The 27,562-nt window shown below is 45.5% G+C and overlaps 1 protein-coding gene across 2 annotated transcripts in view; it reads right to left on the reverse strand.

The window, feature by feature from the left end:
- TAF1C (TATA-box binding protein associated factor, RNA polymerase I subunit C) overlaps positions 1–27,562 on the reverse strand; it is a 273,406-nt gene that overhangs the window by 124,503 nt on the left and 121,341 nt on the right. For both annotated transcript variants that reach the window (XM_069626742.1, XM_069626741.1), the window contains 3 exons: positions 24,192–24,439; positions 10,785–10,910; positions 6,898–7,015 (listed from right to left, as the gene is read on the reverse strand). In XM_069626742.1, the coding sequence (XP_069482843.1) occupies positions 6,898–7,015; positions 10,785–10,910; positions 24,192–24,439 (492 nt within the window). The remainder of the gene's footprint in view (positions 1–6,897; positions 7,016–10,784; positions 10,911–24,191; positions 24,440–27,562) is intronic.

Consider the following 27,562-nt stretch of genomic DNA (forward strand, 5'->3'; position numbering starts at 1 on the left):
CGAATACATGGCATAGCGGTAAAACAGGGGCCTGTTTAGATTACTGCTTTGTCGGAAACAACACGCTACCCTGGATCAAAACATTTACAATAATCAAACAAGCAAATAGCGATCACAGCCTTTTGAGAACTGAACTAGCATGGAATATCACATTACCATCATCGATGAAAAAATGGAAGGAAACATAAGTATCCTGGGGAAGAAACCGTCTGAGACTTAAAAATCAAGTTATACCGAAGCTAGTAAAAGACTTTAAAGAAGCGGGTAACAAAGGCGATGAGACAGTAGAATATAAATGGCTCCTGGAAGCTTTTGTAGTTAAGTATGATCCAGCAAAAGTGAATAAAATTGAAAGAAAGCATGCGTACGATGATTCTGTGGTCACTAAAAGGAAGCAATATAGAGCAGAACTTAAACGTATTAAAAAAGAAAATTCCCCAGTGAAAGAGATTCTCCTGCGGAAATGCCGGCAAACCTATAAAAACTGGCTGCGCTCGACCCGCTTCTTAAGAACTCAAAGAGACGCGGAAAAAATGTTGGCGGCACTATCTACCAACAACTCAAGAAGTACCTGGGACTTAATTAATAATAGAGACCTGAATCAGTCGGCAATTGGTGTAAATCAAGTCTCAGAGGAGGACTGGTATCGGCACTATAATGCATTGTTTAAGGGGAAAACCATGGGTACACCTCCAGAAAAAAGAAATACGAGTTCAGCATGGGATTTTGAATTCGACAAAGAAGATATACGGATGCTTATTAAAAAGCTCAGCAGTTCCAGAGCAACTGGTCCGGATGGCATTTCCAACAAAAAGCTAAAAGAGAACTGCGGAGATTGGACTGATTTGATCTATGCCCTTTTCAAAAAAATAGCAAAAAAAAGGCAAATTCCATCAACATGGACGGAGGCGTATATAGTTCCGATCTTCAAAAAGGGGAATCGATCTAACCCCAAAAATTATAGGCCTATAGCCTTGTTAGACTCTATTGGGAAACTCTTTGCGGCCATTCTACTAATGAACTTAAAAAAATGGGCCATAAGAATCAACATCCTAGATGAAAGACAAACCGCCTTTATAAGCGGGGTGGGGACATCTCTAAACCTGTTCTTGTTAAACCTTTTGAAAGCTAAGGCTTTGAAAGACAATGCAACAACTTATCTGGCTTTTATTGATCTTCAACAGGCGTTTGATAGTATCAATAGAGAGCGACTATGGTCGAAATTGAGAAATTGGGGATGCCCGAACGCCCTGTTGGCAGCAATCCAGGCGCTGTATACTAATACCTCAATCCAGGTCCAAATTACTGCTAATGGAGGGTTATCTAGAAAAATCTATACCACTCGGGGAATCAAACAAGGATGTGCTCTGGCTCCCTTTCTATTTGTTCTCTATATGGCGGATATGAAGACATCCCAAGAAAGGATCCGTGCGCTCCCTCCAAAAGTGAACGGTATGGAAGTCCCGTGGATGTTATACGCAGATGATGCGGTATTTGCAGATCAGACCCCTATTGGTCTGCAACGTAGAATTGAAGCTTTCAACAAATACCTGAAAGAAAATGACATGCAAATCAATGTAAAGAAATCAATGATACTGTGCATGAAATCGAATCGTGGAAAAAAACCTGCAGGGAAACGACAGATATGGATGCTGGATCAAGAGAAACTTGAAGAAGTGGATACTTCCATCTACCTGGGTATTACGATAAATAAAAATTGCAATGAACAAGCACAATACACCCTTATTCGAGAGAAACTCGCAGCGTTAACTAATCAAGGAATCCTACTGCACTATAGATATGGAAAATTTTCACTGCAGCCAATTATCACATTTTATAAGCAAAAGGTGGTTGCAGTGTTAACATATGGAGCAGAGGCACTTCTGTCTTTAGGATGGGAAAGCTGGAATCTGTGCGAGGCCTACTTTTGGCGAAGGATCCTACATCTTCCGAATTCACTGCCCTTAGTTCTGATAAGATCGGAACTTAGACTTCAATCTATGGTCTCAATCACGGTGTGGAAATCTCTTTCATTATTTCGGAAGTGTATTTTGGACAAACCGGCGCAGCCATTTAATGTTCTAGCAAGACCTGGTATGCCCAATGAAGATATAATTTTTCAAGAATGGAAGAAGAGATGTGAGGATACCTTAGAAGATCTAGGTATCTCACTGGAAATTCTAAAGTGTTATCCTGACAAGGCCAAAAGAATCCTGCGGGAAAAAGACTGGGAGGAAACCCAGGTCACTAAATTGGCAGGAAACTGGGCTCACAACATCGTCTGGGAACGCAAAGCATTAAATATTCTCCCACCATATCTTCAGAAATTTCCATCTAAACATTATAGAGATCTGCTATTACGATGTAGATTAAATACCTGGCATTCCCGAGAGGTTAAGCTGAGAAGACGGCTCATTGAAAAAGCATCAGCGTTCTGCAGGTTCTGTAAAATGAAGGACCAACTTGAATCAGTGCGACACGTGATGCTAACATGTCCGGTTCTGGTACCAAAGCGATTAGCGTTTTTGGGCAACTATATAAACAACATCACGATGGAAACAGAAGAAGAATATTGGGAACGCCTTCTAACAGCGGATAAGGTGGGTCGAACTATTGACGCACTAAAGTTTGTCGAATCCCTAAATCTGGACCAGGAAGAAACGGAAATGGAGGAGAGATAGGAGCCCTAAAGACTACTGGGTGCATCTGTTACGGTAAAAGGCTTCCATTGGAGGGATAACTAAACCGATTGGAACTCACATAATACTTTAGTAGAGGAACTTTGGACTCTTGGTTTCTCGGACCCTTATTTGAGGTTTGTTAAAGGTTTACCTATGATTAAGCAATAAAACAATAAAAAAAAAATGTTTTATTTAAGTGACTAACTTATAGCTTTGTCTTTTCTACTGCTACATAAGAATTATGCTCCACTCCTACACTGACTTTTGGATTGGATCTACAAAGCATTAGAAGCCTTGAAAAGTGTTACTATAAAGTGAAGAATTGCTAGAGTGTGAACAACCTCTTTCACTTCCTTCAGACTTTGTCTGCTGTGACTTTACTGAATGACTGAAATTACTGTTGATCTGTAAATCAATGCGAGTGCGCAGTAGTACCGATAATACGGTAGAACTGTCAGTGTCATTCTCTGTAAAAATCGTAACCACAAGCAACTATTGAAGCAGTCACTTGTGAAAAGTATTGTTATTAATTCCTATGTGTGTTGGTTAGTTGAAATAAGTATTTACCTACCTGCTTGTGTATATCAGAATAAAGGTATATTTTCTATATAACACTTATTGCGTAAGAGTTTATTTGGACTATTGAATTGACTGGGTTCAGTGTACATACCTACAGCTCACATCTGCCTCCTGAGGTAAGCCTGGCTGCTCCGCCATCCTACCAATCGTTTGGGTAATAGAGCCTTCTAGCAAGAGTTGGGGACCTGTATACCAAGGGATCGTTTTATAGAGTCTTACCTCCAAGTGGACGTTAGGAAAACTCGCCTAACGGGGACTGATCAGTCTCCCCGAAATAGATGCGCTAAGCAAGGCAAGTAAAGCAAAAAGGCTTTAATTACCTTAAAAAAATCAGGACCAGTTAAAAACAAAAGTAGACATTTGGGAGTTCCATAGACATCTATGGAAGTAAACAGAAAAAAGAGAAACTTTCCTAACACTTTCACCATCAAAGATAATATGGAATCTAGGGGAACATTTGTATTAAATGGCGTAATCTGAAAAAGGGCCTTGAACAACAACATTTACCTGCGTGGTGCAGAAAGGCAGAAAATTCATGTCATAAGGTGATGGTCTGAACACCGCTTTATGAAGCAAACCAATCTGAACGCTGGTATAGTAGCCGGGCAAAGCCAATAGGATGATTCCGGAGGACACAGCTTTGTGCAGTAAACTGGACAGGTGGCTGCACATCTTTTAGAATAAAACACAAGCTGCAAATACCATGTGGGCTCCACTGCCAAGAGAAGTTTGTGTAATAAGCAGGAAGCATGGTCTAATGATCACCTTAGAACTCGCTCCTCTCATTGGTTTGAATGTAGCCTGAAGTGAATAAGAACTGCATGTAGATTTTTTTCATGGAAACCTGTCATTTTACCAGTTTTACTTTGCTGCTATTAAAAGGCCTTTACCAATCTACCCCAGTATTATTAAGATTGTGTGAATGAACGTTTCTTCGACACCTGTGATCTCAGGTGCCGAGGCCCGCATCCCAAATACCCAGAACGTAAACCCATTCAACATATGAGCTGGGGCTGCGAAACAGGTGGATTTCCACAGCAGGTGACGTGGCCACAGCCAGAACAGCCAACTCCACTCGCTCTCATCCACCCAGAGAGCGTGTCAAGTCCTGTGGAAGTGCAGAGAAATTGGGTTGGGACCACAGACCATAGCATTTGAGCACCCTGGTATAATGCAGTACAGTGTACTACTTGTGGGCAAATGCAATATAAATGACACTATCCATTACATTACATGGTATTTATATAGCCACTGTGGACCCGCAGGCATGAAGGCGTGGACAGACAGATAAGACACAAAACAACATGGGATGATAAATGACCTACAACACTGGTTAAAGTTCTTCTATATACCCGTTGAACCTGGTGAGAGGACCGTCCGAAAGGGAAGGTTTGCCTACTATGGCAATACCCACTAGAGCAGAACTCAAGTGAAGAGAAGTGTTTTGAGATCTTTCTTAACATTGCCAGAAACCTTTATGTCTGCTGCGCATGTGATCTGGAACTTGGTTCCATAAGCTAGGCGCTTTAAAAGCAAAGGCACCGTTTCTCTGCCTTGGAAGTCCTTGATCTAGGTTGCTCCAAAAGATTTTGAGATCCCGACCTTAGGAGTCTGGTATTTTCCTCATCTTTAATGTAGCACTGGAGATATGGAGGCATCAACAGCATTCTACATTTAAAGGTCATTACCAGTGTTCGAAACTTAATTCTAGATTCCACAGGAAGCCAATGAAGCGATCGCCTGGCCTCTGATACGTGCTCACGCCTTGTGCACCGCACTACCACTCTCACGGCCCAGTTCTGAACCACTTGTAGTCTATGCGAGACCCGCTTGCTGGTGCCCAACAGAAGGCTACAACAGTAATCCAACTTGGCCCCTATGATCGCTCTCGCAATGGTTTCTGAACTTTTCTGTGATATATGTGGCCTCAAGTGAGACAGTAGTTTAACATAGTAAACTGAGGAAGAGAGCATAAGGGCTACCTACGATCATTAGCTCTGTTTTACTGCTGTTTAATGTAGTAGGCGTTCTGCACCTACTATGACTGTTAGGTAGGCAAAGAAACCATCCCTGCCTGGCTAAAATCGATTCCACAGATGAAGCTTTTAAGGGCATTTCCTGGGGGATGAGCTCAGAATCAGAATGAATGGGACCTACTGTGAAATGGTGTTGGGGTGTGAGTTTCTGTTCAAATCCCCAAACCCAAGTATGGAGAAGTGCTCTCTCTAGTAACTTAAACGGTATTACCCAAATTGACCTTTTACAATGGACATTTTGCACAATTGAGCTAATTATAGTGGTCCTAATTGACCTTCTGCACAATTGACCTTTATAATATTTTAGTTTTTATATATGTATTGTGTTGGTTTTGGATTATAAATATTATAAGGGGATTGGGTGAGGGGTTGCCCCCGTATATATGCCCTAATTGACCTTCTAAATTAGGTAAATTCTCCCAAGGTCAATTCTCCCAAGGTCAATTGTGACAAGGTCAATTGGTATACAACCACTTAAACATTCATAATAAAACTGTATCTTTTGTATGGAGTCTCTGAGGCAAGCAGAGATCAAAGAAAACCAAACTATGGGCAAACTTCTCCCAGGAACCTGGAAAGGAAATCCAAGATGACAGCATGAGTTTCATTCTCACCTCCCTGGACTAGGGGATGTAGCATCAGAGACTGCGAATGCTGGGGGAGTAAATCACTGTGGCCAATAACAGAAGGCAATGGAACTCCCCAGCAACGGGGTAAAGACCAGAGGAAGGGACAGCAGAAAGGGAGAAGCTGCCAAACATTTCTGGCAGAGGCTGTGCCCACACTACTTCATTACATTTCAAACACTACTTGCAAGAATGGTCAAAAAGTAGCCGAGTTATGGGCCCACACGCCAAACCTAGAGTTTACTAACACAGCTATTTCCAAAAGCAAAGGTTGGGCGGTTCACAAATGACAACAGTGAGCAAAATGCTGGGGGAACGACTAACACTCACCTGAGGGGCTTCCCCTACTACAATGCGCTCTGTGGCTATGAAAATCAAACTCTTGAATTCATTAGTAAAAGTAATTTATTTATACAAACACATGAAAAACTCAAAGGCCAAATAGCCTTCTACACACACATGGTGTACGTCAAAACCAAATATTGAACTAAATAGCCACCAGTTAGCGCATGTGTGTATTATTTCGCCAAACACAGCTTCCCCTTTGCGCAATACATCAATCAAAATCCACAGACTTGCCACAATCAACATAAGCTGCGTTCCAACTAGTGACTGTTGGCTATTTGGTTTTCACGTATACCACTTGTGTGTATAAGGCTATTTGGTTTTTGAGTGTTTGTATAATAAATACCAGTAGTATATTTGTACTAATGAATTCAAGAGCCTACTTGCAGGAAGCCCAACAATACTCAACATCGTCCAAACGGTTCACAGACAAACAGACAGTAATTTGCCTTTCATCATGGAAGAATGAAAGGGAATTATGTATTAAAACCTCTGTGCTGCCCGATCCAGCCGTTTCTCTGCTGTGAGCTGGACCCTATGTGCGTTATAAATGCCATAGCATACCATTTCAGGGAGGGCGTGGGGTGGTTCCTCTGACCGGAGATTCCCACAGTGATGGAAGCAGCTTACCTCACATTAATGCAGGTCGCAATGTTCTGCGTCTGTAAAACTTGTAGAGGAGTTGGATGTTGTTGTGCCGAAAGCTTCCAGGCTGCACAATGGTAATCCGAACGCAGGCCTATGAAAACTAGATCATGAAGAGACACAAAAAGATTAGTAGACCTCAAAATCCCCTGAGTGAGTGGAAGGTAAAATGGTGAGCGGAAGGCAACCAAGCAGATTGGCAAGGTAATGGAAAAGAAAGCCAAGCAATGGCACAATATAGTGCACTCTGGAAATAAAGAAACAGTAAGCAGGACAGACCGCGGGAAAGACAAGAATAGGGAGAGAAGGAAAATGGGGATTGTTAGGGAGATGGATCATTATTATGCTTCATCCCATCTCCTAGTGAGACCCCAAGCACTTGTTGCTGGACTTCTGGACCTTTTTGTTCAATCCTGAATGAGAGGAGCCTTTTTCCACTCATTCATTCTTGTGGGCTCTGTCTTTTGGAACTCTATTTGTTGTATTCTACCTGTACTATGGAGTCTGTCTGCTCCATAGCTCTTAAAGGCATCTGTGTTTTACTACTGCAGCACACAGCTCCTTATGGGCAGTGTTCCTGGGGACTCTTGGGGACCCCCTTTAAGATTTATTTTTTATCCTCAAGTAAATACAGTTCTGAAGGATAGAGTGATATTTAGAATCTCTCCCAAAACTCTATAGTCGGAGATTGGACACTCCCAAGGGATACCTAGTATCCCCCTTCTCTCTGCACCCGTGACTTTTTAATCATATAGACAATCTCCTAGTTATGGCTGGTGGCAGTGGACGTGTTCTATCAACTATTGTGTAGTGTTTGTACCACAGGCTATGTCAATAGCGGCGCCCAAGTACCCACTTGAGGCATCCCTTTTTTCGCAATTACTAGCGTGGTGGTTCTTTGTTAGCCCTTCTTCTACCGCCCTGGTATGGGGAGGTTTGTGTGCGTGTTTTGCCATTGGCGGGATCCCTTGGGTGTTTCCGCATAGGATCCAGAGTGTCTGGGCAGGCCGGAATTGGGGGTGGAGTCCCCCTCCCCTTTCCTTTCTCTGCCTGAGTGCCTGAATAGGACCAGCTCCCACAGGGGGTTTGGCTGTCCTGATTGGACAAACACCCCTTTCTGTCAAATGCTGAGAGAGATTGCAGAGGGGTCTGTGTTGGAACTGTATAGAAGGTGAGGCTTCTGGAGTGAAAAGCATGTCGACCACTGGAAGCTGAAGTAACCGAAGACGACCGGAGAGGCCTGCAGACCCTTTGCAACACAGTGAAGCGACCACTGCTGTTCTCATCCAGTTTTCTGTGCGACAGAGGAGCTCAGAAGAGGACTCCTCCTTACCTTTGGCTGGTGGGAGCAAGCTTTGAAATTGAGCCATCTCCTGAAGTTCTAGGTGTTTCCAGAGCTGCGGAACCACAATACCAGGAGACCTGCTGCCCATTTCGAGCATCGTCGTGGAAAGGCCAAATCCATCCAAATCTTTGCTGAACCCGTAAGGACACCCCAGAGATCTGATCCAACTCGCCCAGACCCCCTCATCAGAGTGTGGGACTGCAGGAAGCGAAGAAGATTGACCGGGCGATCTGTGTCCTTTGTTGGTGCTGCAGAAAAGGTGCCAAAACCGCAGAGTGAACTAAGAAGTTGCTGAAAGTCATTGCCACAGGTGTTCCCTCGAGACTGCTACTGAGAGTCCCCGTCCATTGTCCTGCCTTCAGTCATCCGACCAAGAAATCCGGAGGTCGGGTCGAGAGCTGCAACATGACGGAACAGCCAGCTCAAACATTTTCTTCTAATTTAAGGTACTGTGGGGAAAAGGTATTGCTTACCCAATTCCAAGAAGTCGCTCCAGAGCGTTGGAGTGCACTTAGAATTGCCCAGGGTAACACCCGCTGACCTCAGACTCAAGCCGCTACTTGTGCCCCTTCATCGAGTCCTTTTAAATGACTCCCTTGCTAGTTGTTAACTTGCTGCTTTTATAACACTAGAGAATGGAAGCAGGCCACAGGATCTCTTTGTATTCTACTGCTTGTCAAGTCCTCTCCAAACTGCCTTTACCTAGGGTTGCCTTTTTGGACTTAAAAGACTTGCTGGGCGAAGGCACCATCTCTAGAACCTTGAACCAGGCTAATGTTACACTAACTAACAATTTTTCTCCCTTTAAGTGACTTTACTGCATGTGTTTGCAGAGTAAATGCAGTACCGTAATAATTTAAATGCAGGTGTGCGTAATAACCGACAATACGATAACATTGTCTTACCCCTTTCTAACATTGCTACAAATATAACTGCAAACAAACACAAAAGTGAAAGTTTCCTTTGAAGTGTATTCTCAAGTACTTCGAAGTGTTCAAGTGTAAACATCTAAAGTATTTAAAGTGATTCTGGTTTAAATATAATCCATACATAATTAGTGTACTAATTTCTTTGGTGTGCTTGTCAAACTAAGGTTCAGTGTACTTAACTACAGCTCACATCTTCCTCTACCAAGCTCCTGAGGTAGTACATACTGATACTAAGAGTTGGGGATCTACAAACCACTGGGATAGCTTACTAAAGTCTTACTGTCAGTAGGACTTTAGGAAAACTCCCCTAACAGGGATCAAGAAAGAGCAGAACAAAAAGTTAAGAGGAAAAAGAGATGGCCTAAAAGTTTAAGATACACAGGAAAGGGAAAAAAGTAAAGAACATCACAAACCCTCTGAAAGGTAAAAAGACAGGTGATACCAGGATATGAGGAAACTGATGGTCAGAAGGGAACAGGCATAGGTAATATAGTGTGGGATAAGCGGCACGTGAGAGACGGGAGCACACATTCACATAGAAAACGAGCAAAGATCACTGGCAGATGGACAGAGGGGAAAGAGCCAAAAGAGTGACAAGGAAGTGACGAGAGTTAGAGAGATACTATTAGTGGAAACATGGGAGCATTAAATGTACATTTCCTACAACAAATTAAAGCGGTCCAACCCAGGACTTCAGCTTACACTATACATGGCAACTTTCACATTCCAATTTAAAAACATGGAAAATAGGAAATCTAGCAATATGCTGCCATACCTCCGCGGATTGAGGCCTAGGATTGAGGCCAACCCCCGACATGACCGTTATGCTCGCTCTTGATGGTGATATCCATGAAGAGGCCATCCCATGACCTCCGACCCTTTAATGCTCCGTCTAGCGCAACCCCTCACCTAACTAGCACCGTACTGTAACCACAGTTCTGGCCCCAATTCTTACACTATCTGCATTTCTAACCAAGCCTCACTCCAAATACTCCAACCCCCCGCCCCCCACTGAATTACACCTTATATAACATGGATAAGGGATTAGATTGGATCTAGATCTAGAAATGGGTGAGAGTAATATGGATCTACGTACAAACTAACATCAACTCACAGCTATTGCCCACTAAATACCACCACTCCTACCACTGAGTTTCAAGCCTTTACCGCACTTCAATCCTGCTCTACAACCGGGTGGATTTAAGTCCACCTGTTGCAGTGAAGTCCTGGAACCCATTGTTCAGTAACTGGCGGTTGCTCAACACTCCTCCACTGGATAACGGCGGTCTGCGCATCTGGTCCAATAGTCTCCACAACATATTCTACAAATTACTCAATACACTTTGAGATGTGTCCTCTCTTTGCGAACTAAGAAGATGACTGAGGTTACTTGCAAAAGACTCAGAAGGGGTTATTTCAGCAGATTATAAGCAGTTAGCACGCTCTGGCTTGAGGCGCACTTCTGGAATGCAGCAGAACCAGCAAAGCATCAGCAGCAGCCCTACTGCTTACTGCCTTGCCTTCTTTTATGCCATAAGGCTGCCTAAATATATTTCATCCTCCCTCGCCCCATCTTCTGCACAAACATCCAGACTTACCATCCTGATCCACGTCCCTGGCAGTGATCTGTAGAATTCTTCCGTTGAGTTCTGCTTGGATCGGATCATGCTTCAAAACTGGCCTGAGGCCCTTCTCTTTTGAACAAAGACGGACATCTTGAAAATCTGGGCAATGCCTTCCATTAAGGACAAAGACTACATAAAGTTGAATCTATGGTCTAGGGTTATGGCCTTGGTTAAACATGCCCTGAATTAGTACCAACTTGGAAACATTGATACGCCCAGATATATCAGCAGGAAAAGCAAGATGACAATGCATTACTTACCGAAAAAAGCATTTCTGATGGTTGCATCTGCTTAGATTCACATGCTGTGCATAGTCCGACATCCAGTGGTCACTGCGGAGTATTGCATTTTGTTTTTCGTAGTCGAAAAGGGGACGTCGACAAGGCGTGTCTGTAACACTATCCCTATAGTGACGTGCATTGTACCCACAATCCCTCACGCGTCAAGGTCCCTCTGTTTGTATTTTGTCTGTACTGAGGGAGCCTATTAGATGTGAGTGAGTACAGAAAAGAGAGAGAGAGATAAAGGATGTCTATCTTCCTTCCATCTGAGCGGGGAGGAAGGGTGGGCGCATGTGAATCTAAGCAGATACAACCATCGGAAATGCTTTTACGGTAGTAATGCAATGTCTTCTGATGTTTGTTAATCTGCTTAGAATCACATGCTGTGCATAGACTAGCGAGCAGTACCCGGAGTTGGAGGTGGGTTGTGTGAAGGAACAGTAGAAAAAAGATGTCTTAATACTGCTTGTCCCACCTGGGAATCAGATCTAGAGTGGGCATCTAGACAGTAGTGTTTTGTAAAAGGTGTGTACAGAACTCCACGTTGCCACTTTGCAAATGGACTCAAGAGGGACATTTGCAATTAATGCTATGGAAGCCCCAGTGCCTCGAGAAGAATGTGCTCTCGGCTTGAAGGGTAGTTCTCTCTTAGCAAGAGTGTAACAGTTAGTGATGCATTGGACAAGGCATCTAGATATAGTGGATTTTGAAACTGCATCTCCTTCTCTTCCTGCTGCCACCGAGACAAAGAACTGATTAGACTTTCTCAGAGGTCTAGTTCTTTCCATATAAAACATGACGGCTCTGCGCACCTCCAGTGTATGCATGCTCTTTTCTCCCAAATTTGAAGGGTTTTGAAAGAACGTTGGTAGTTCTATTGACTGGTTGACATGGAATTTAGAAAGAAATTTTGGTGCAAACCTAGGATGTGTGCGTAGAACCAGCTTATTCTTGTGAATTGTTACAAAGGGGTCTAGTATAGAGAGCGCTTGTAGCTCACACTCTCCTAATGGAGGTGATAGCTATTAAGAAAGCAGTTTTAAGAGCGAGGTTCTTAAGGGTTGCTTTGTGCATGGGTTCAAAGGGTGAGCCCATAAGCCTGGTAAGTACCACATTTAGGTCCCATCCGGGAGCTGGGTTAGCTATAGGAGAGTGTATCCTCTTTACTCCCTCCATGAAAGCTTTAATAACTGGGACTTACCACCATGACACTGTGTTGAGAAGTGGTGTATGCGGAAAGTGCAGCTAGATGAACTTTAATAGAATTAAAGACTAATCCCGAGTCTAATAAGTGAGTCAGGTAAAGAATAATTTGTGTGGGAGAGCAGTCAACGGGGTTGATGCTCTTACCTTTACACCAGATGACGAATCTCTTCCACTTGCTAGAATAGCAGTAACGAGTGTTAGGTTTTCTAGCCTCCCTAAGAATGTCCATGCATCTTTGAGGGAGCTGTAAATGTCCAAATTCTATGATCTCAGGAGTCAGGCTGCTAGGTTCATGGTCTGTGGGCATGGGTGTATCGTCTTGCCCCTGTCCTGTGATAGCATGTTGTACGGGCAGGGTAGTTTCACCGGTGGAGATAGAGACATCACCAACAGGTGAGCAAACCATGGCTGCCGGGCCCACATAGGGGCCACTAGTATCATGGTGACTGGTTCCTGGTGCATCTTGTGCACTATTTTGTTGAAAAGGGGAGTCGGGGGAGAGGGGGTTAACGTAAACAAATTTCCCTGACCATGTTATCCAGAGACAGTTCCCCTTGGATCAGTTCTGGGGGTACCTGGAGGTGTAATCTTGGCATTGGGAGTTCTCCAGAGTTGCGAACAGATCTATTTCTGGGAATCCCCATTGTGTGAAGACGTCGAGGACGATGTCTTCACGTAACCGCCATTCGTACTCTTCAGGCAGAGGGAAGTCTCTGCTGAGTTCGTCTGCTAGCAGATTGAGTTCCCCTGGTACATGTGACAACAGGAACATGTTGTGTTTGAGAGCCCCCTTCCAGATGTTCTTGGACAGCTTGGACAATCCTGGAGAGTGCGTGCCCCCTTGCTTGTTCAGGTAGTACATGGCTGTGGTGCTGTCTGTGAGGACCATCACTGTCTTCCCTTGCAGGTGTGTCTGGAAAGCATTCAGTGCTTTGAAGACGGCTAGAAGTTCCAGCAAGTTTATGTGTTTGGACGCCCCCCCCATCCTGTGAGGGATGAGTCTGTGGTTAGAGTGGCTTCCACTGCGGGGGTGGCAAATGGTTTCCCTATTCCAAGGTTTTCCTTCGACCACCACCGTAGCGAGAGAACCAAGGCCTGCGAGACCACCACTAGATCGTCCCATTGTCCGCTGGCCTGACACCACTGGCTGTTGAGCCACTCTTGCATTGTGCGCATCCGCAGGCGCATGTGAGGTACCAAATATATACATGACGCCATCATTCCTAGCAAACGCATTGCTTTGCGTACCGTCACCTCTCGACCGGCCACATATTGAGGGATCTGAAACAGCATATTTTGGACCCTCTCGTTGGAGGGGAAGACTTAAGCTCACCTGGCTCCCACAGGGGCGTTGATCTGAACTGGACAGCTGTGGTCTCTACCAATGTGGCGCGTAGTGCCGAGATGACGGACTGGAACACCTGGCTTTGTTTGCTTGGCCCGTAGGAATATTCTTATGCAAATGGAGAAAGGGAATTAACCACCCGTGGAGTTGAGCGTTAAACCCCCCCCCCCCACTCCCACTGTTCTCCCCACTGATCACCTTTGATGTCCCCTCTTATAGTCTCACCTGATGGTTTGGAAAGATGAGCTCTCCATCCTGCATTGAGCGCAGGGGCACGTAGATAACCAGTTGCTTCACTGGCTCGAAGGAATTGGTGAGTTCCAGAACAATATTGACTCTGAGATTCCCGGCAAGACGCCGTAAGTATGTAGTTTGTAAGAGTTCAAATGTCTGACTTTCACTCTTGTCCGATTCCTTGCAGGTTGCAGCTTGACCCTAGCAAAGAGTTCCTCGTGGCAACCGGTGATATCCAGGTAAGGATTTGTATTATCCAAAACAGTTCGATAAAATAATGTCAATATGTAACCTGTTGCTTTCTCCCTTATTCAGGCTCTGAGAGAAAGTATGAAGTCGGCGGTAAAATCAGGTAAGTCTATTGTGGTGAGGAGGTTTCCCCTTGTTTGTCCCTTTGTTTCACCTTGCTGTCCTTTTGTTTCCCCTTAGGGGCCGGGGTTCGGCGAGGATGCAGTGGAAGCTGTGCAGACTCGTGAAGAGGAATAGTACCCCCAGTGTTAAAATCAGGTAAGTCTATGGGGGGTAACTTATAGTGCTTCTGTGTATTCCCTTGGCTCATCTTGCTGTTCTTGTCTTCCCCTTAGGTGCCGGAGTGCTGCGGGAACATGCAGGAGGATGCGGTGGAATGTGAAGATGCTGCAAAGGCAGGCGAGTTCAGCGCGGCACTGCAGCAGGCGAGGCGACACGCATAAAATAGCTTCTTTCTTCGAGCTCGAAGGCGCGATGGATCGGGAATTCAGGTAAGGATCAAAGGTATTGCTCTTGTTCTAACCTTTTCTCCTTCTTTCTCCCTTTTTCTAGGAGCTCCAGACTCGAGGCGGGCGTGGCAGAAGACTGGATGCAGACTTGCAGGCACGGTGAGCGTTACGCTTCTGGATGCAGAATAACGCGAAGCGTGAGCTGCTCTTCGGGCGTGGTTTAAATAGCCTCCAAAGTAGTCCCAGGTAAGTATTACTCCCCAGCCCCACCCGAGTAAAAAAAATAGTCCCTTCCAAGCCTCTTTTGGCTTGGAGCTCTTGCAGCATGGTCTGCATTAGGTGAGTTTGCAGCATGGTCTGCATCAGGTAAGTTTTAATCTATGAGCCTGGCACCTATGGCGCCAGGACTGACTCTCCATATGAGCCTGGCGCCTATGGCGCCAGGACTGCACCCAATAGCCCCTAGCAGGAGTTGTTGGGCTTGCTTAGAATAACTTGATGCCTGCTTCTGGGGTTGCTGGACTTGGTCTGGGTCCTCGGGGGTAGGCATCATGACAAAGATGAGGCCGTCCTTTGTTCAAATTAGAGCCCCTAGGAATTGTTTGATCTGGCTGGGTCTAAGCTGGACTTCTTCTCGTTGATGGAGAAGCCCAGTTGGAACAAAAGGTCTACAGTCTTTTGGGTATTTGAGAAGCATGTCTCGTAAGAATCCCCTGTTATGAGCCAATCGTCAAGGTAAGGGTATACTTGGATGGACAACCTGCGTAGGTGGGCTGCTCCCATTGCCAGTACTTTCGTGAATACCCTCGGTGCTGACGCTATGCCGAAGGGTAGCACTCTGAACGGGTAGTGTTTGCCCTCTATCATGAACCTGATGTATTTTCTGTGCGCTGGCAACATTAAAATATGAAAGTATGCATCTTTCATGTCCAGTGTTGTCATGTAATCTCCCTGTGAAAGCAGGGGGATTACTTCCTGTAAGGTCACCATGCGAAATTTTTGATGTTTGACAAATTTGTTCGCTGGGTGCAGATCTAATGCAGGGCGCATGGTTAAGTCCTTTTTGGGTACAAGGAAGTACACTGAATAAATACCTTCCGTACGTGGGGGACGGACTGAATTCTATGCAGTAACCGCGGGCTATAGTTGACAATACCCAGCAGTCTGATGTTATTCCCTCCCACTCTGGGAGTGGGGCCCCGACCTCTACCCTTGCCACAGCGTTGTCCTCTGAGTGCATTGGCCACTGGAGTAGAGGACCAGTTGCCTGCAGTGTACTGCTGTTGTTGCTGTTGTTGCTGTTGTTGACGTTGGCGTCGAAAAAAGCGTTTGTTGTCGAATCCTCACTTATTGGGAGGCCTTGAGATCTGGTCTAAAGTAGGGTGTCGAAATCCTTCTTCGCGGTCTCCAGTGCGTCGTCCACCGCTTTCTCAAAGAGGTTAGAATCCTCTATTGGTTTATTAATGAGTGACGCCTGCGTTTCTGGCTTAAAACCCGAGTTGCGGAGCCAGACATGCCGCTTCAGAAGTATCCCCTGGTCTAAAGAACGGCCAGCCGTTTCTGCAGCATCAAGTGTGTTTTTAATGATGCTCTGGTTAACCAGAGTTCCTTCTGTTACAGTGGTGAACAAGCGAGTTCTTAAGGGCTCAGGGACTTCCTCGAGGTCTTGGCGTAACTTTCCCCATTGGGCATCAGCATAACTTACCAGTAAGCTATTATTATTGGCAATTCTGGTGGAAAAAGCTGCCTAGGCTGTAATTCTCTTACCCAGGGCGTAGAGTTTCTTTCCTTCCTTGTCCGGGGTTGCTTCGCTAGTTGATAGCGGAACCCCCGCCTTTTTCCTTGTGGTAGTTACCACCAAGGAATCTGGTATTGAGTGATCCTTAATGTATAATGGGTCCGAAGGAGTGGGAGTAAACAGTTTTTCAATTCTAGGGTTGACCCCTTTAACCAACGCAGGTGTAGACAGCGATGGGATGATTTGTCTCTTAACTGAGGAGAGGAGGGGAATGGTCTGGATAGAGGGAGGTTTTTCCTTAATGATTTTTTTCTACAAAATCAATATCGTGAGTAATTTCCCCAGTCTCAATTTCAAAGTGCTCTGCTGCTTTCCGTAGTAGCGTGTTGAAAGTTGGTTGGTTATCTATAGGTGACGGGTTCCTGAACGGTGTGGTTTGAGGAGAGGAAAGGTTCAGGATCTCAAGGTCTGTAGACGCTGTTGGGGACTGCCAAGGCTGTGAGCCACCTTCATCTGGGTCTTCTTCGAAGCCCCCCACACCTATGTCAGGATTTTCCTCAAAACCTTCTTCTTCGAGGCTCTGTTGGTCTTCACTATTTAAGAACTCCTCATCCTCTTGGAAGTGAGAGTCTTCTTCAGTGAGGTCATAAATATTAGTCTCCATCTGAAGGGGGTCAAATAGTCTAGGATATTTAGACATGGGGTCCTCATGAAGTACCTCCCTTGGCCTCTTGGGTGTTTTATGTTCAGGAGTGGACAAATCTATCCAGCTTGTCCATACATGATTGGAATCTCTCAAATGTCCAATGTGGTAACCCAGAACGGTCTGGAGGCGAGTCTCTTTCGGCGGCGGTCGCACTCTTACAAGGCACGTCGCCTGGCGTTTTGGTGGTAGCGCCCTTGTCTGCAGGTAGCCCAGACGCTAGTCGCGTCTGCGGTGGCGGGGAGGGCTTGCGACCCTTGCAGTCGGTGGAGGACGCTGGTGGGCCCAGCGGCTCCGTTGGCGCTAGGGCTTTCTTCATCTTCGACGAAGAAGTGCCGTGGGTGGTGTGCTTATCTTTATGTTTTCTGTGTTCGTCAGTGTCTCTGGGGTGTTCATCCCCATAAGTAGGGCATGAGCCGAACTTGTCGGGGCCGGGGACAGACGCTGAGGAGCGGGTACGCTCCTTAGAGAGGTCTACAACCTCCTAAACGGAGGTCGGGTTATCACTGTCCTTGTTACACTCGGCGGCGGCGGGTGAGGAATCAGCTCTAGACATAGTGTAGGTTGCCCCCCTCTTGACCCTGCAGTCCTTTAAAGTTTTTGGGTGAAGAAGTTTACAGTCCGCACAGTCGTCCTCGTTGTGGTCGAGGGGTAAGCAACAGTTACACCGCTTGTGCTTATCTTTCTATGTGAATTTGCCCTTACAGCGTGGGCAAAATATAAACTGAGACTTCTCCATAGCTGAGGATACAATTAAAAGTGATAACGACCCCGAAGGAAAGGGGGGTGAAAGAGAAAGGCATGCTTAGAAGTAGAAAGAAATGTCCCACGACCCCCACTCTCCCTACTGTCTTAGGCCGGCGAGGCCGGGCCACGTGTTCGGTAGCGCCGAACGTGAGGCCGGGCCATGTGTTCGGTAGCGCCGAACGTGAGGCCGGGCCACGTGTTCGGTAGCGCCGAACGTGAGGCCGGGCCACGTGTTCGGTAGCGCCGAAGGATATCCTCCGTCTAAGTCACCACCGTCGAAGTTCTTACTCAGCGGTGAAACAGCTTCGCCGTCGAAGGAGGGATCTAATGTAATGTATAATAAATAACGACCAAAAGGTCAAGTAAATGTTTTGCAATTTCTCTCGAACGAGCTCCGCGTTAAGGCGACCGATATCTGGGCAGAAAAAAACAATCTGAGGGACCTCGACACGTGAGGGATTGTGGGTACAATGCACGTCACTATAGGGATAGTGTTACAGACACGCCTTGTCGACGTCCCCTTTTCAACTACGAAAAACAAAATGTGCAATACTCCGCAGATTAAAAACATCAGAAACTCTCTTATGAAGGCCATGGGACTGTGTTGGTGTCAACGGTCCTGTGCTTATACACATTGAATCCTTCCTGTATGAACTTTGCCAAAGGATCACAATGGCTAACCCCAAACTACCAAAACTAAAAAGATACTATTGCTGGGTACCATGGACCATTTAATTGCGCACACCATCATTCAATATATTGGCACCGCACAAGCAGATCCAGCCAATCAGCTCCCCTCCAATGTCAGGCTTGAACTCCTGTTCTCCAACCAACGTGGGAGAACAGGAGTTACAGGAAGCAAAATACACCTTCTCCAGCATTTGATCTTTCGTGGATTCACATGCTTTGATTAGAATGTATAGCATTAATATGCAGTTATATATAGTGGGGGAAGAAGAGAACAGAGGCATTCCTTATTGAAAAAGATGCTACAATACTGCTCTCCCCACTTTTGCCTCCGACTCGTTCTGTACTTCCATGCAGTAGTGTTTCACAAAGATGAGCAGACCCGCCCAGATAGCCGCTTTACAGATTTCAGCTAGTGGGATGCCTGCCCACAACGCTGCCAATGACCCCATTGCTCTTCTGGAGTGGGACCTCACTGGCCCCTGCAAGGGCTTGTTTGCTTCTGTATGACATTTTGAAATAGCTGACGTCACCCTGTGGGCCATGCCTTGCTTAGAGATGGTGTGACCCTTGTTTTGAGGACTGCTAGGGAGATGTATCATTTGTATGCTTCATCTCCACCCCTAGTGAGACCCCCAGCACTTTTTACTGGACTTCTGGACCTTTTTCTTTAACTTTGAATGAGTGGAGCCTTTTCCCACTCATTCATTCTTATGGGCTCTCTCTTGGAACTCTTTCCTTTGTATGTTACTGTCCTATTGAGTCTATTTGTCTCCATAACTCAAAGGCATCTGTATTTTACTATTTCAGCACGCAGCTCCTTATGGGCAGTGTTGCTGGGGACCCTTAGGGTCCTCCTTTGAGATTCTTTTCTTTACCCTCAAGTAACTACCGTTCTTATGGATAGATGGGAACTTAGTATCTCTTTTAAAAATGTACAGTCTGAGAGATTGATTTTTATCAGCCCTTCCACCAGTCGGGGGTGGGGGAGGGTGAGTGTGTGTGAGAGAGAGTGAGTCTTTCTGTCTCTCCCCTTTGGCAGGAACCCTTGGGTGTCCCCCGCCTTAGCTCCAGTGTGTCTGGGCAGGCAGGAAGTGGACCCTGTCCTTGGTCTGCCCGAGTGCCTGAATGGAACCAGCTCCCACTCGGGGTCTGGCTGTCCTGATTTGACAGCCACCTGCCTCATTCTGTAAACTGCTGAGAGAGATTGCAGAGGAGCGAGTGCTGGAACTGTATAAACAGTGAAGCTCCTGGGGTGAAAAGCAAGTCAACCGCTGGAATATGAAGTAACCGAAGACGACGACCAGAGACGCTTGCATGCCCTTTTTCAACACTGTGAAGCGACCACTGCTGCCCTGACCCCATTTTCTGTGCGGCAGAGGATCTCCAAAGAGGACTCCTTACCTTTGACTGGTGGGAACAAACACACCCAAGAACTTACTTGTTTTGAGCCATTGCCCGAGGTCCTGTGAGTTTCCCAGAGCTGCGAAATCCCAAAACCAGGGGACCTGCTGGCCATTCTGAGTGAATCATCGAGGAAATGCTGAAGTCTGCCAAATCTTTGCTGAGCCCTCAAGGACACTCCAGAGATCCGATCCAACTAGTCTACACCCCCCTCAGCAGAGTGTGGGACTGTAAGAAGCAAAGATTGACCGGGCAAATCGGGTCCTTTGTTGGTGCTGTAGAAAAGGCACCAAATCCACACAGTGAAAGCTGTGCCAGAGGTCCACTCTCGAGACTGCTGCTGAGAGATCCTGTCCTTTGTCTTACCTTTCGTCGTTAGACCAAGGAATCCGGGGGCCGGGTCCAGCGCCGTCACATCGAAGAGCATCCAGCCACAATCTTTTTTTCTAATCTAAGATATTGTGTTGGGTGTCCAAGTTACCCCCCTCCTAGCTCTGAATCAAGGTGCTGCTTGTGTCACCTTAGCACGTCTTTAACTGGGTCTCCACCGTTACTTTTGCCTTCTTGCATCTTCCTTCCAAGAGACTAAAAAGTATCCACAGGAACTTTTGACTTCTACTGCTTTACAAGACTTTGAGCCTCTCCAAACAGCCTTTTAGCTAGGGTTGCATTTTGGACTTTAAAAGACTTGCTGTGCGCAGAAACGCACTCTACAACTTGAAGCTCTGCTAGTATAACACTAACCAACTATTTTTCTTCAGGGCTTCAGTAAACTATCCCAGTGGTTTGTAGATACCCAACTCTTAGTAGCAGTCTGTACTACTGCTGTACACCCGGTAGTGTGGCAGAGGAAGATGTGAGCTGTAGTCAAATACACTGAATCTTAGCTAGCAATGTAATTCCAAAGAAACACTTACATATATATTTCTATATACATTTATGTGTATTACATTTACACAATTATCACCTTTAAATACTTAAGTACATAGAACCAAAACACTTAGGACTACTTAAGAATACTTTTCAAAGGCCACTGCTTAGTTGGTAGTTGCTTGCGGTTAGATTTGTTACAGTGATTTGAAAGTAATGACAGTTCTTTCGTATTGTGGTTAATAACGCACTCTTGCGGAGCTTAGCAGAAATACAGTAAAGACATTTACTCTGCAAACACATAAGATAGTGACCTTTGGAAGGTTTTAAGCTGACGGTGGAACTGCAAGTGATAACTAGTATGCTTGAATCATGCTGGTAGGTCATTCTAAAGCTTGCTAGCAGCCACTGAGAAAGCCCACCCACACCCTGTGGAGACGGAATCTAGAGACTACAGGCAGGCACTCATTACTGGAACGGAATACTCCAGCTAGAATTTACGGCAGGCATTTCTCCTGCAAAAAAGCAGCTCCCACCTGGTAGTAGGCCCGATGGACCAGGCATTTAAAAACGATCCTCTTTTTCACTGGGAGCCAATGATGGGATTTCAAAACTGGGCTATGAGAACCATTAGGGGTGGCAGTAACCAACTGCGCCGCAAGGTTTTGCAATAGCTATAGTTGATGCCTCAGATGGGTGGAGGTGTGGGGGGGACCTCTGCTTCTATGCCTATTTCTAAGTGTTATAGCACTAAAGGTTGTCGCAGTCTACCTGCACATTGTCTGGCACGATATGAAAGGGGCTTCTTTGCCTTCACCTCCATGCAATATTCCCTCAAACTTATCTATATTTTTGTAGATGAAGAGTTGTAGGAAATTTCCTGTTGATAGAAGTCTTTCTCATGTTTTATGCCAAATTTTCTCACAGCAGAAAAGAAGGTTGAAGACTCCTCAGCACGCCGTGTGGTTAAAATCTGAAGATGGCCTCCAGGGCGGGGCTTCATACTAGACGTCCCATTGGCTGGGGCGGAATACACCAAAAAGGGAGGAGATGGGTTGCAATAGGGAACTGTTAGGCAAGATTGTATGCAGTACCTTTTGGGTGCACTACAATAACCTTGACCTCCTGGCAACAGGGACCCAACCTTTGCTAAAAGTCTGAACTACACAAGTTGGTAGCGTGGTCGAGTAGCCAGGCTCATCTCAAGAGGGGTCAATGTGAGCAGTAATGTTGTGACAGTTTCACAATGCAGTCATCTAAATAAACACTTATACTCAAGGTTTCTTGATTGATAAAACAATTATTAATTTATTTCACAGTCAGTTATATAAGCCTTCTTCAGAAAGGGAGCAAAACATATAACACTTAAATATACTTTAAAACACACTCTCGGTTTCTCTAAATCAGATGGGGATGGCACACAGACACTCAGAGCAATACTGAGTAAGGTGAAAAGGATAGAATAGAGGAATAAAACAAAAGGTTAACAAATAACTCATAAACGGGCAAGTACTTTTCGACACCTTCCAAAGCACACAATCAGAGGCAAAGAGGAGTCCCTCAGGGAGCCAGGACAGCCAATGTTAATTGCACAATGTCAAGGGGAGCTGAAGATCTTCTTTGCAGGTAGGTAAAAAGTCTTGCACAATGTTTGTAGAAAATAGAACACTTGAAGGGCCACAAGCTGGGAGGCTTGTGAAGGGCAAAGCTTTAGCAACTCTGCAAGGTAAGCGAGTCCTCAACTGAGAGCAAGTAAGGCTACACAACAAGAGGTACGTTCTCTTAGACTGTACAGTACCTCTGGTTAGAAGAAATGGTTCCAGCTGGCTTCTATTCCTGTGCAGCTTTGCAGATCCTGTTGTTCCTGGGCCTCAGTCATGGGGGCTTGAGGGAGGACGTCTGGGGACTCCTGCTCTGCAATGCGACTGTCAGCAGCAGCAATGGGCAAACTTCAATTCAGCTGTTCTTCAGCGTTTCAGCTCCTCACGTCCGACGGCAAATAGCAACACTGTGATTCTCTGATACCACTTCAGACTTTCTTTGCTTCTGGGGTCCAGCATTCTGTTGAGGTGGATCAGGCTTAGCGAGTCCTGCAACAGGGAAGTCGGGAGGATATTCCTAGCACTCGGGTCCGACTTAAAAGCAACGCACACAATCTGGTGTTCCTCTCACTGGCTCTTCGGTTCCAGCAGCAACTGCAGTGGAAATGCAACCAGCTCCGAGAGGATGTCCAGACGGGCTTACTTTGGAGTTGATTGGTCCCACCGAGTCAAAGGGAGAATTTGTCCTTGCAGAGCTTCTCTAGTCGAGGTGAATTCATAGCTTCAGCACAGCAGCAGGGCTTCACCGGGCATACTAACGGTCCAGGAGTTACAGCAGGCGTTCTTCGGATTCCTTCGTCCAGTGGTCGACTTCCAGCTAAAAAGCCTCATCTTTCATGCAGGTTTCTCCCATTCATTCCAGCCTAGCTGCCAATCACACAGCAGGGTGGCTGCCGGACAGCTAGCCAGCCAATCACCTTTGGGTGCATTTCTATAACCAAGGGAATTATGCACAGGGAGTTTTGGGCACCTCCATCACTTCCAGACCCCGCCAGACATACGGGTGCCAGAGGCGGGCTTCACTCGTGAATCCCGCCAAAGACAAAACAAAGAGACCAAACCTGGTTTGGCGCGCAGAGTAAATCGCAAGAAGGGCCTTCCTGACAAGAAACAGCAAAAAAAGAAGACCGGACCATTTTAACAAAATGGGCACCCATGAGTGCCTTACCATGGCTGCGAACGCAGTCCGCGGTAAAAACACACAATGGCAGTAAAAAGTAAACCACTGCCACCAGCCATTAATTGTAGGAAGGGCAACATGAAATGTTACGAGAAGCTAGACAAAGGGGATACCAAGTATCCCCCCCACAACCCTATTGTAGGATAGTGTGTGCTGGGTCTAGAAAGTTACAAAATGTAAGTGAAGTCAATTTCACTTCACTGCTCTTGGAAACAGTAGTTTCACCAAGAGAAGGTATTTAAACCTTTGGGAAATCCAAGAGACTTCCCTGTGACACTGCACTGAAGGTGCTGTGTGACACAATGTAAAGATGATACCTATGGAGCTTTTCAGACTCCAAAGTCAAAAAGGAACACAAATTAAATCACATTAAAAGTACATGAGAGATAAAAAGTCCTAAAGACCAGCAAAAGAGCTGGGGGTCTCTAAGGTAGAATTGAATTAACACATTTCTGAGAATTCTCCCTAACAGGAACCGTTTATTCTTTAGTGTAAACGGAGGTTACTGAGTATTCCCAGCCTGATGACAGGGAATGTTCAAAGCATGTGAATCCAGGAAAGATCCAATGCTGGAGAACTTACAGTACCTCTTCCCAGTAAATTCCCCTCTCCTCTGCTGGCTGTCAAGTCTGCTCACCACCCAGCCGCCACCTTCACCAAGGACCAAAATGTAGAATAAAGGATACTGAGTACATTCATGGCCTTCCCTCCTGGGTGGACAAGGCACCCTTCCTGCCTTCCGTGGCTCTCACTCCAGGGCACATAGACTAGGGCTCCGCCTGTGTGTGCCTCGTTAAACTGAAGATGGCCCCATTCTCTGGCTAATTCTTCATGGATCTGCTGTGCCAAGGTAACCAGAGGAATCTCGTAAAGCCAGTTACGGGCCAAGTAGGACAGCCGACGAAGTCTCACACTTTTGTAAGCCCAGGGACAGCTGCAAACATGAAGAGAAGAGGCACTTATGTGGAGCATGCCAAGAGAGAAGTACCATACCGTGCAGAACAAGTTATTCATTTCATTCCTAACATTTTCATCTGGTTGCAGAATGTTTAAATTGGCTGCTTCAAACAAACATTTTAGACAAACTATAAAGTGAATACTGTACATGTTTTACACAATAACTTTAAAAATAATATATTCATGGATTGCCTGTAAAGCTGAGATCTTCTAAACTGAAAAATAAAAAACACACTAAGATTCACTTGTACTTAGAACACAAAATCAGAACAGAGTGAATCTTTCCTAATTAACATGCAATAAAAGGGTTCATGTATAAAACAAGGCGAGTGGGGATTCAAACTCGGCATATAAGATTCGCTCGATCAATACAGATAATACATGGAGGTTGATCTATCAGTTCACAAAGAGTGTAGTGAGAGAGGCATACCAGGCAATCAAAGTCCGGTTTACAGTGTAGCAATGGAAAGGTGCGTCTCCTCAGGCCAACCAGGCCTAGCACTTGCGCCAATTCAAATATACTGGATTTCACAGACAGACATACATACATACATATGCAGAAGGATGCTGGGTGCCCATGTGAGTGCCTGGATCACCTGTATGTAACCGATGCAGGGACTTCAAGTACCTCCTGTTTTGGGCCATTAATTGAAAATGCTAATAAAATTGGGTATCATTCTCCTTCCAATACCAGATTCATTTCACATTTTTAAAAAAGCCACATTTTCTATTTTATCTCCTTAGGGTAGTCGTACCCTACCATGACAACATGCCTCCCAAAATCTAAGGCAACAGGGCCAGGCAACTAATGCCTTGTATGTGGTCTAAATAAATAGTCAACTGCAACAACTTCAGTTAATCCAGAATAAAGTATCTAAATTGGTCCTCATCCTCAAATCCTAGAACAATGTCAACCACAGCCTGACATCCCTTAACTGGCTGCCTGAGAAAAGGTTAAAACATAAATTGTCTGAATTAGCTTTCGCATAAGTGCAAGATTAAGCCTAAAATACACCAACACTTACCAGATCAAATATCAAACGAAATGATCCTTGAAATCTAGCTGAAACCTAAACCCTTCCTGTTCCCTGTTTGTTTCTTGGGTAGATCCCTAGCAGTCCTAGGTGGGTCTCAATAAAACCAGATCCATCTTGAAAAGATTTTAGAACTCACTACAAACGTTGAGCAGAGGGGGGACAATATATGTGTTCCCATGCTCTCTAGCATTGATCCCCTACTACCCTCTGCTCCGATTAGTAACACCAGATCCAGTCTTCTTTCCTGATCATAGCACTTCAACTCTTTGTCAGAACTTCTTATGCCATGTGTGCTTGTGCCTACTGCTAACACTGCATCAGTTACCATGACCTTGCGACAGGTTATCTGGCATGTAGTGTGCCTCCCCAACCAATCTCATACTCCTGATACAGGTCTCCCATGTGCTGCCTGGGTATCGTATAGAATTATTCAGGCCTGCAACTATGCCCTGATCTATCCACAAATCACCACTGACAGATTGTTTTGTTATTGCTCATATATTTGAACCAGGTATTTACTCCTGCCAGGAGTATGCTGATATAGGCGAGACAAAGGAGGGCCATAACAACGCAAGGTGTTTTATAAAGTGCTATGTGTACATTGAGTGTAGGGATGTGTAGGATATAAAAGATATTTGCCAGTGTGAAATGACTAGGGTGCCACCAGAGGAATCCATATTCTGACAAGGCGATAAAAGGGGCGATACAGTGTTCAAACCCACGCCGTAGGACATCTCCTTGATCCCATGGAAAAAGGGTCGCCACTATCGTCCCGCCCTGAATTTCAAAAACTTGGTGCTTTCCCGGAAGCCTAAACCAGGTCCTCAAATCAGCCCTGGAGTACTGCCCAGCCAATTATTTTAATTGTAACCCTATAACAACCAATGGTCTGGTAAGACAGATAGTACTTAATAGTTGATCTATTACTTATTAACTTTACACAATTCTGCTGCAGCAAAAAGACCAAAAGTAAAAACATCCTGGTCTCCAGGCACAGGCTGAAAAAGTCAGCTACAATAATTATCCCGATCAGGGAGGTTAATGCTGCGATTGGTGAAATACTTTGTACAACTTCCCTGGGAATGGCTCCAAACTGAAATCATCATCCAGTTGAAAAGCACATACAAATTCTGGTTATGTGAGTGGGCCGAGAAGCAAAAGGGGTAAGGTGTGTGGGTTGTCACAAATTCAGGAGTCCCATGTGGCTAAAGAGCTTCGATTGATTCAAGCAAACAATACGTTTCCCTTTACTGCTGCGATTAGAGAATCATCACGCAAACCGCATGAGGCGGCTGGCAATAATATCCCTGTCCTCTCCAGCTAAGAGGCCCTCTCGTACAAGACTACCCGTTACACAATTCAGGAGTTCCAGAGGGTGCCCAACAGCAGGTGGCAGACAGTGTATGGAAAATAACAAAAATGTACCTCTGCTTATGTTGCACAAGAACATCTCCTATAGATCTAAGCACCCCATCATAGCTGGTCAGATAGCACAGCGTTCGCCTTGACATCTGTGCAGAGCCTGCTAGCGCAGGTTCGAATCTCAGCAGGGCCAAACTCATCCTTTCGTTCTTCCGAGGTCGATAAATAAGCCCCACACACCGTGGTTAATAATAAGCAGACGCTCAGATAACTGACTGTTTGTAGCGCTACATAAATGCAAGTTATTATCTGCAGCAAGCCTAATGCCCAACTCACGCATCACTCCACCAGAACTATGAGAGCTGGACATTGTGGTTCACCATCTGCTGATAGTGATAGTGTTGCATCGTTTCTCATATTACATTTGATAAGCGTCATATACACTTAAGGGCACATGTGCGCCTTTTTAGTCAGCCGACACGTGTTTCGACCCAAAGGGTCCTCATCAAGGCTATTGTCAATTTTCTTGAGCCCCCCTGTGGGGTCCTGGTCCTGATACGAGCCGGAACGGACCGAGGATTATATAGAGCACACAGGGCCCACCAGGAGCCACGCTTGTCTACCAGACAGCACTCGTATCAGGACCAGGACCCCACAGGGGGCTCAAGAAAATTGACAATAGCCTTGATAAGGACCCTTTG

Source organism: Ambystoma mexicanum, chromosome 6p (assembly GCF_040938575.1).
Source record: "Ambystoma mexicanum isolate Mex_15411 chromosome 6p, UKY_AmexF1_1, whole genome shotgun sequence".
In the NCBI taxonomy this organism is placed as follows: Eukaryota; Metazoa; Chordata; class Amphibia; order Caudata; family Ambystomatidae; genus Ambystoma; species Ambystoma mexicanum.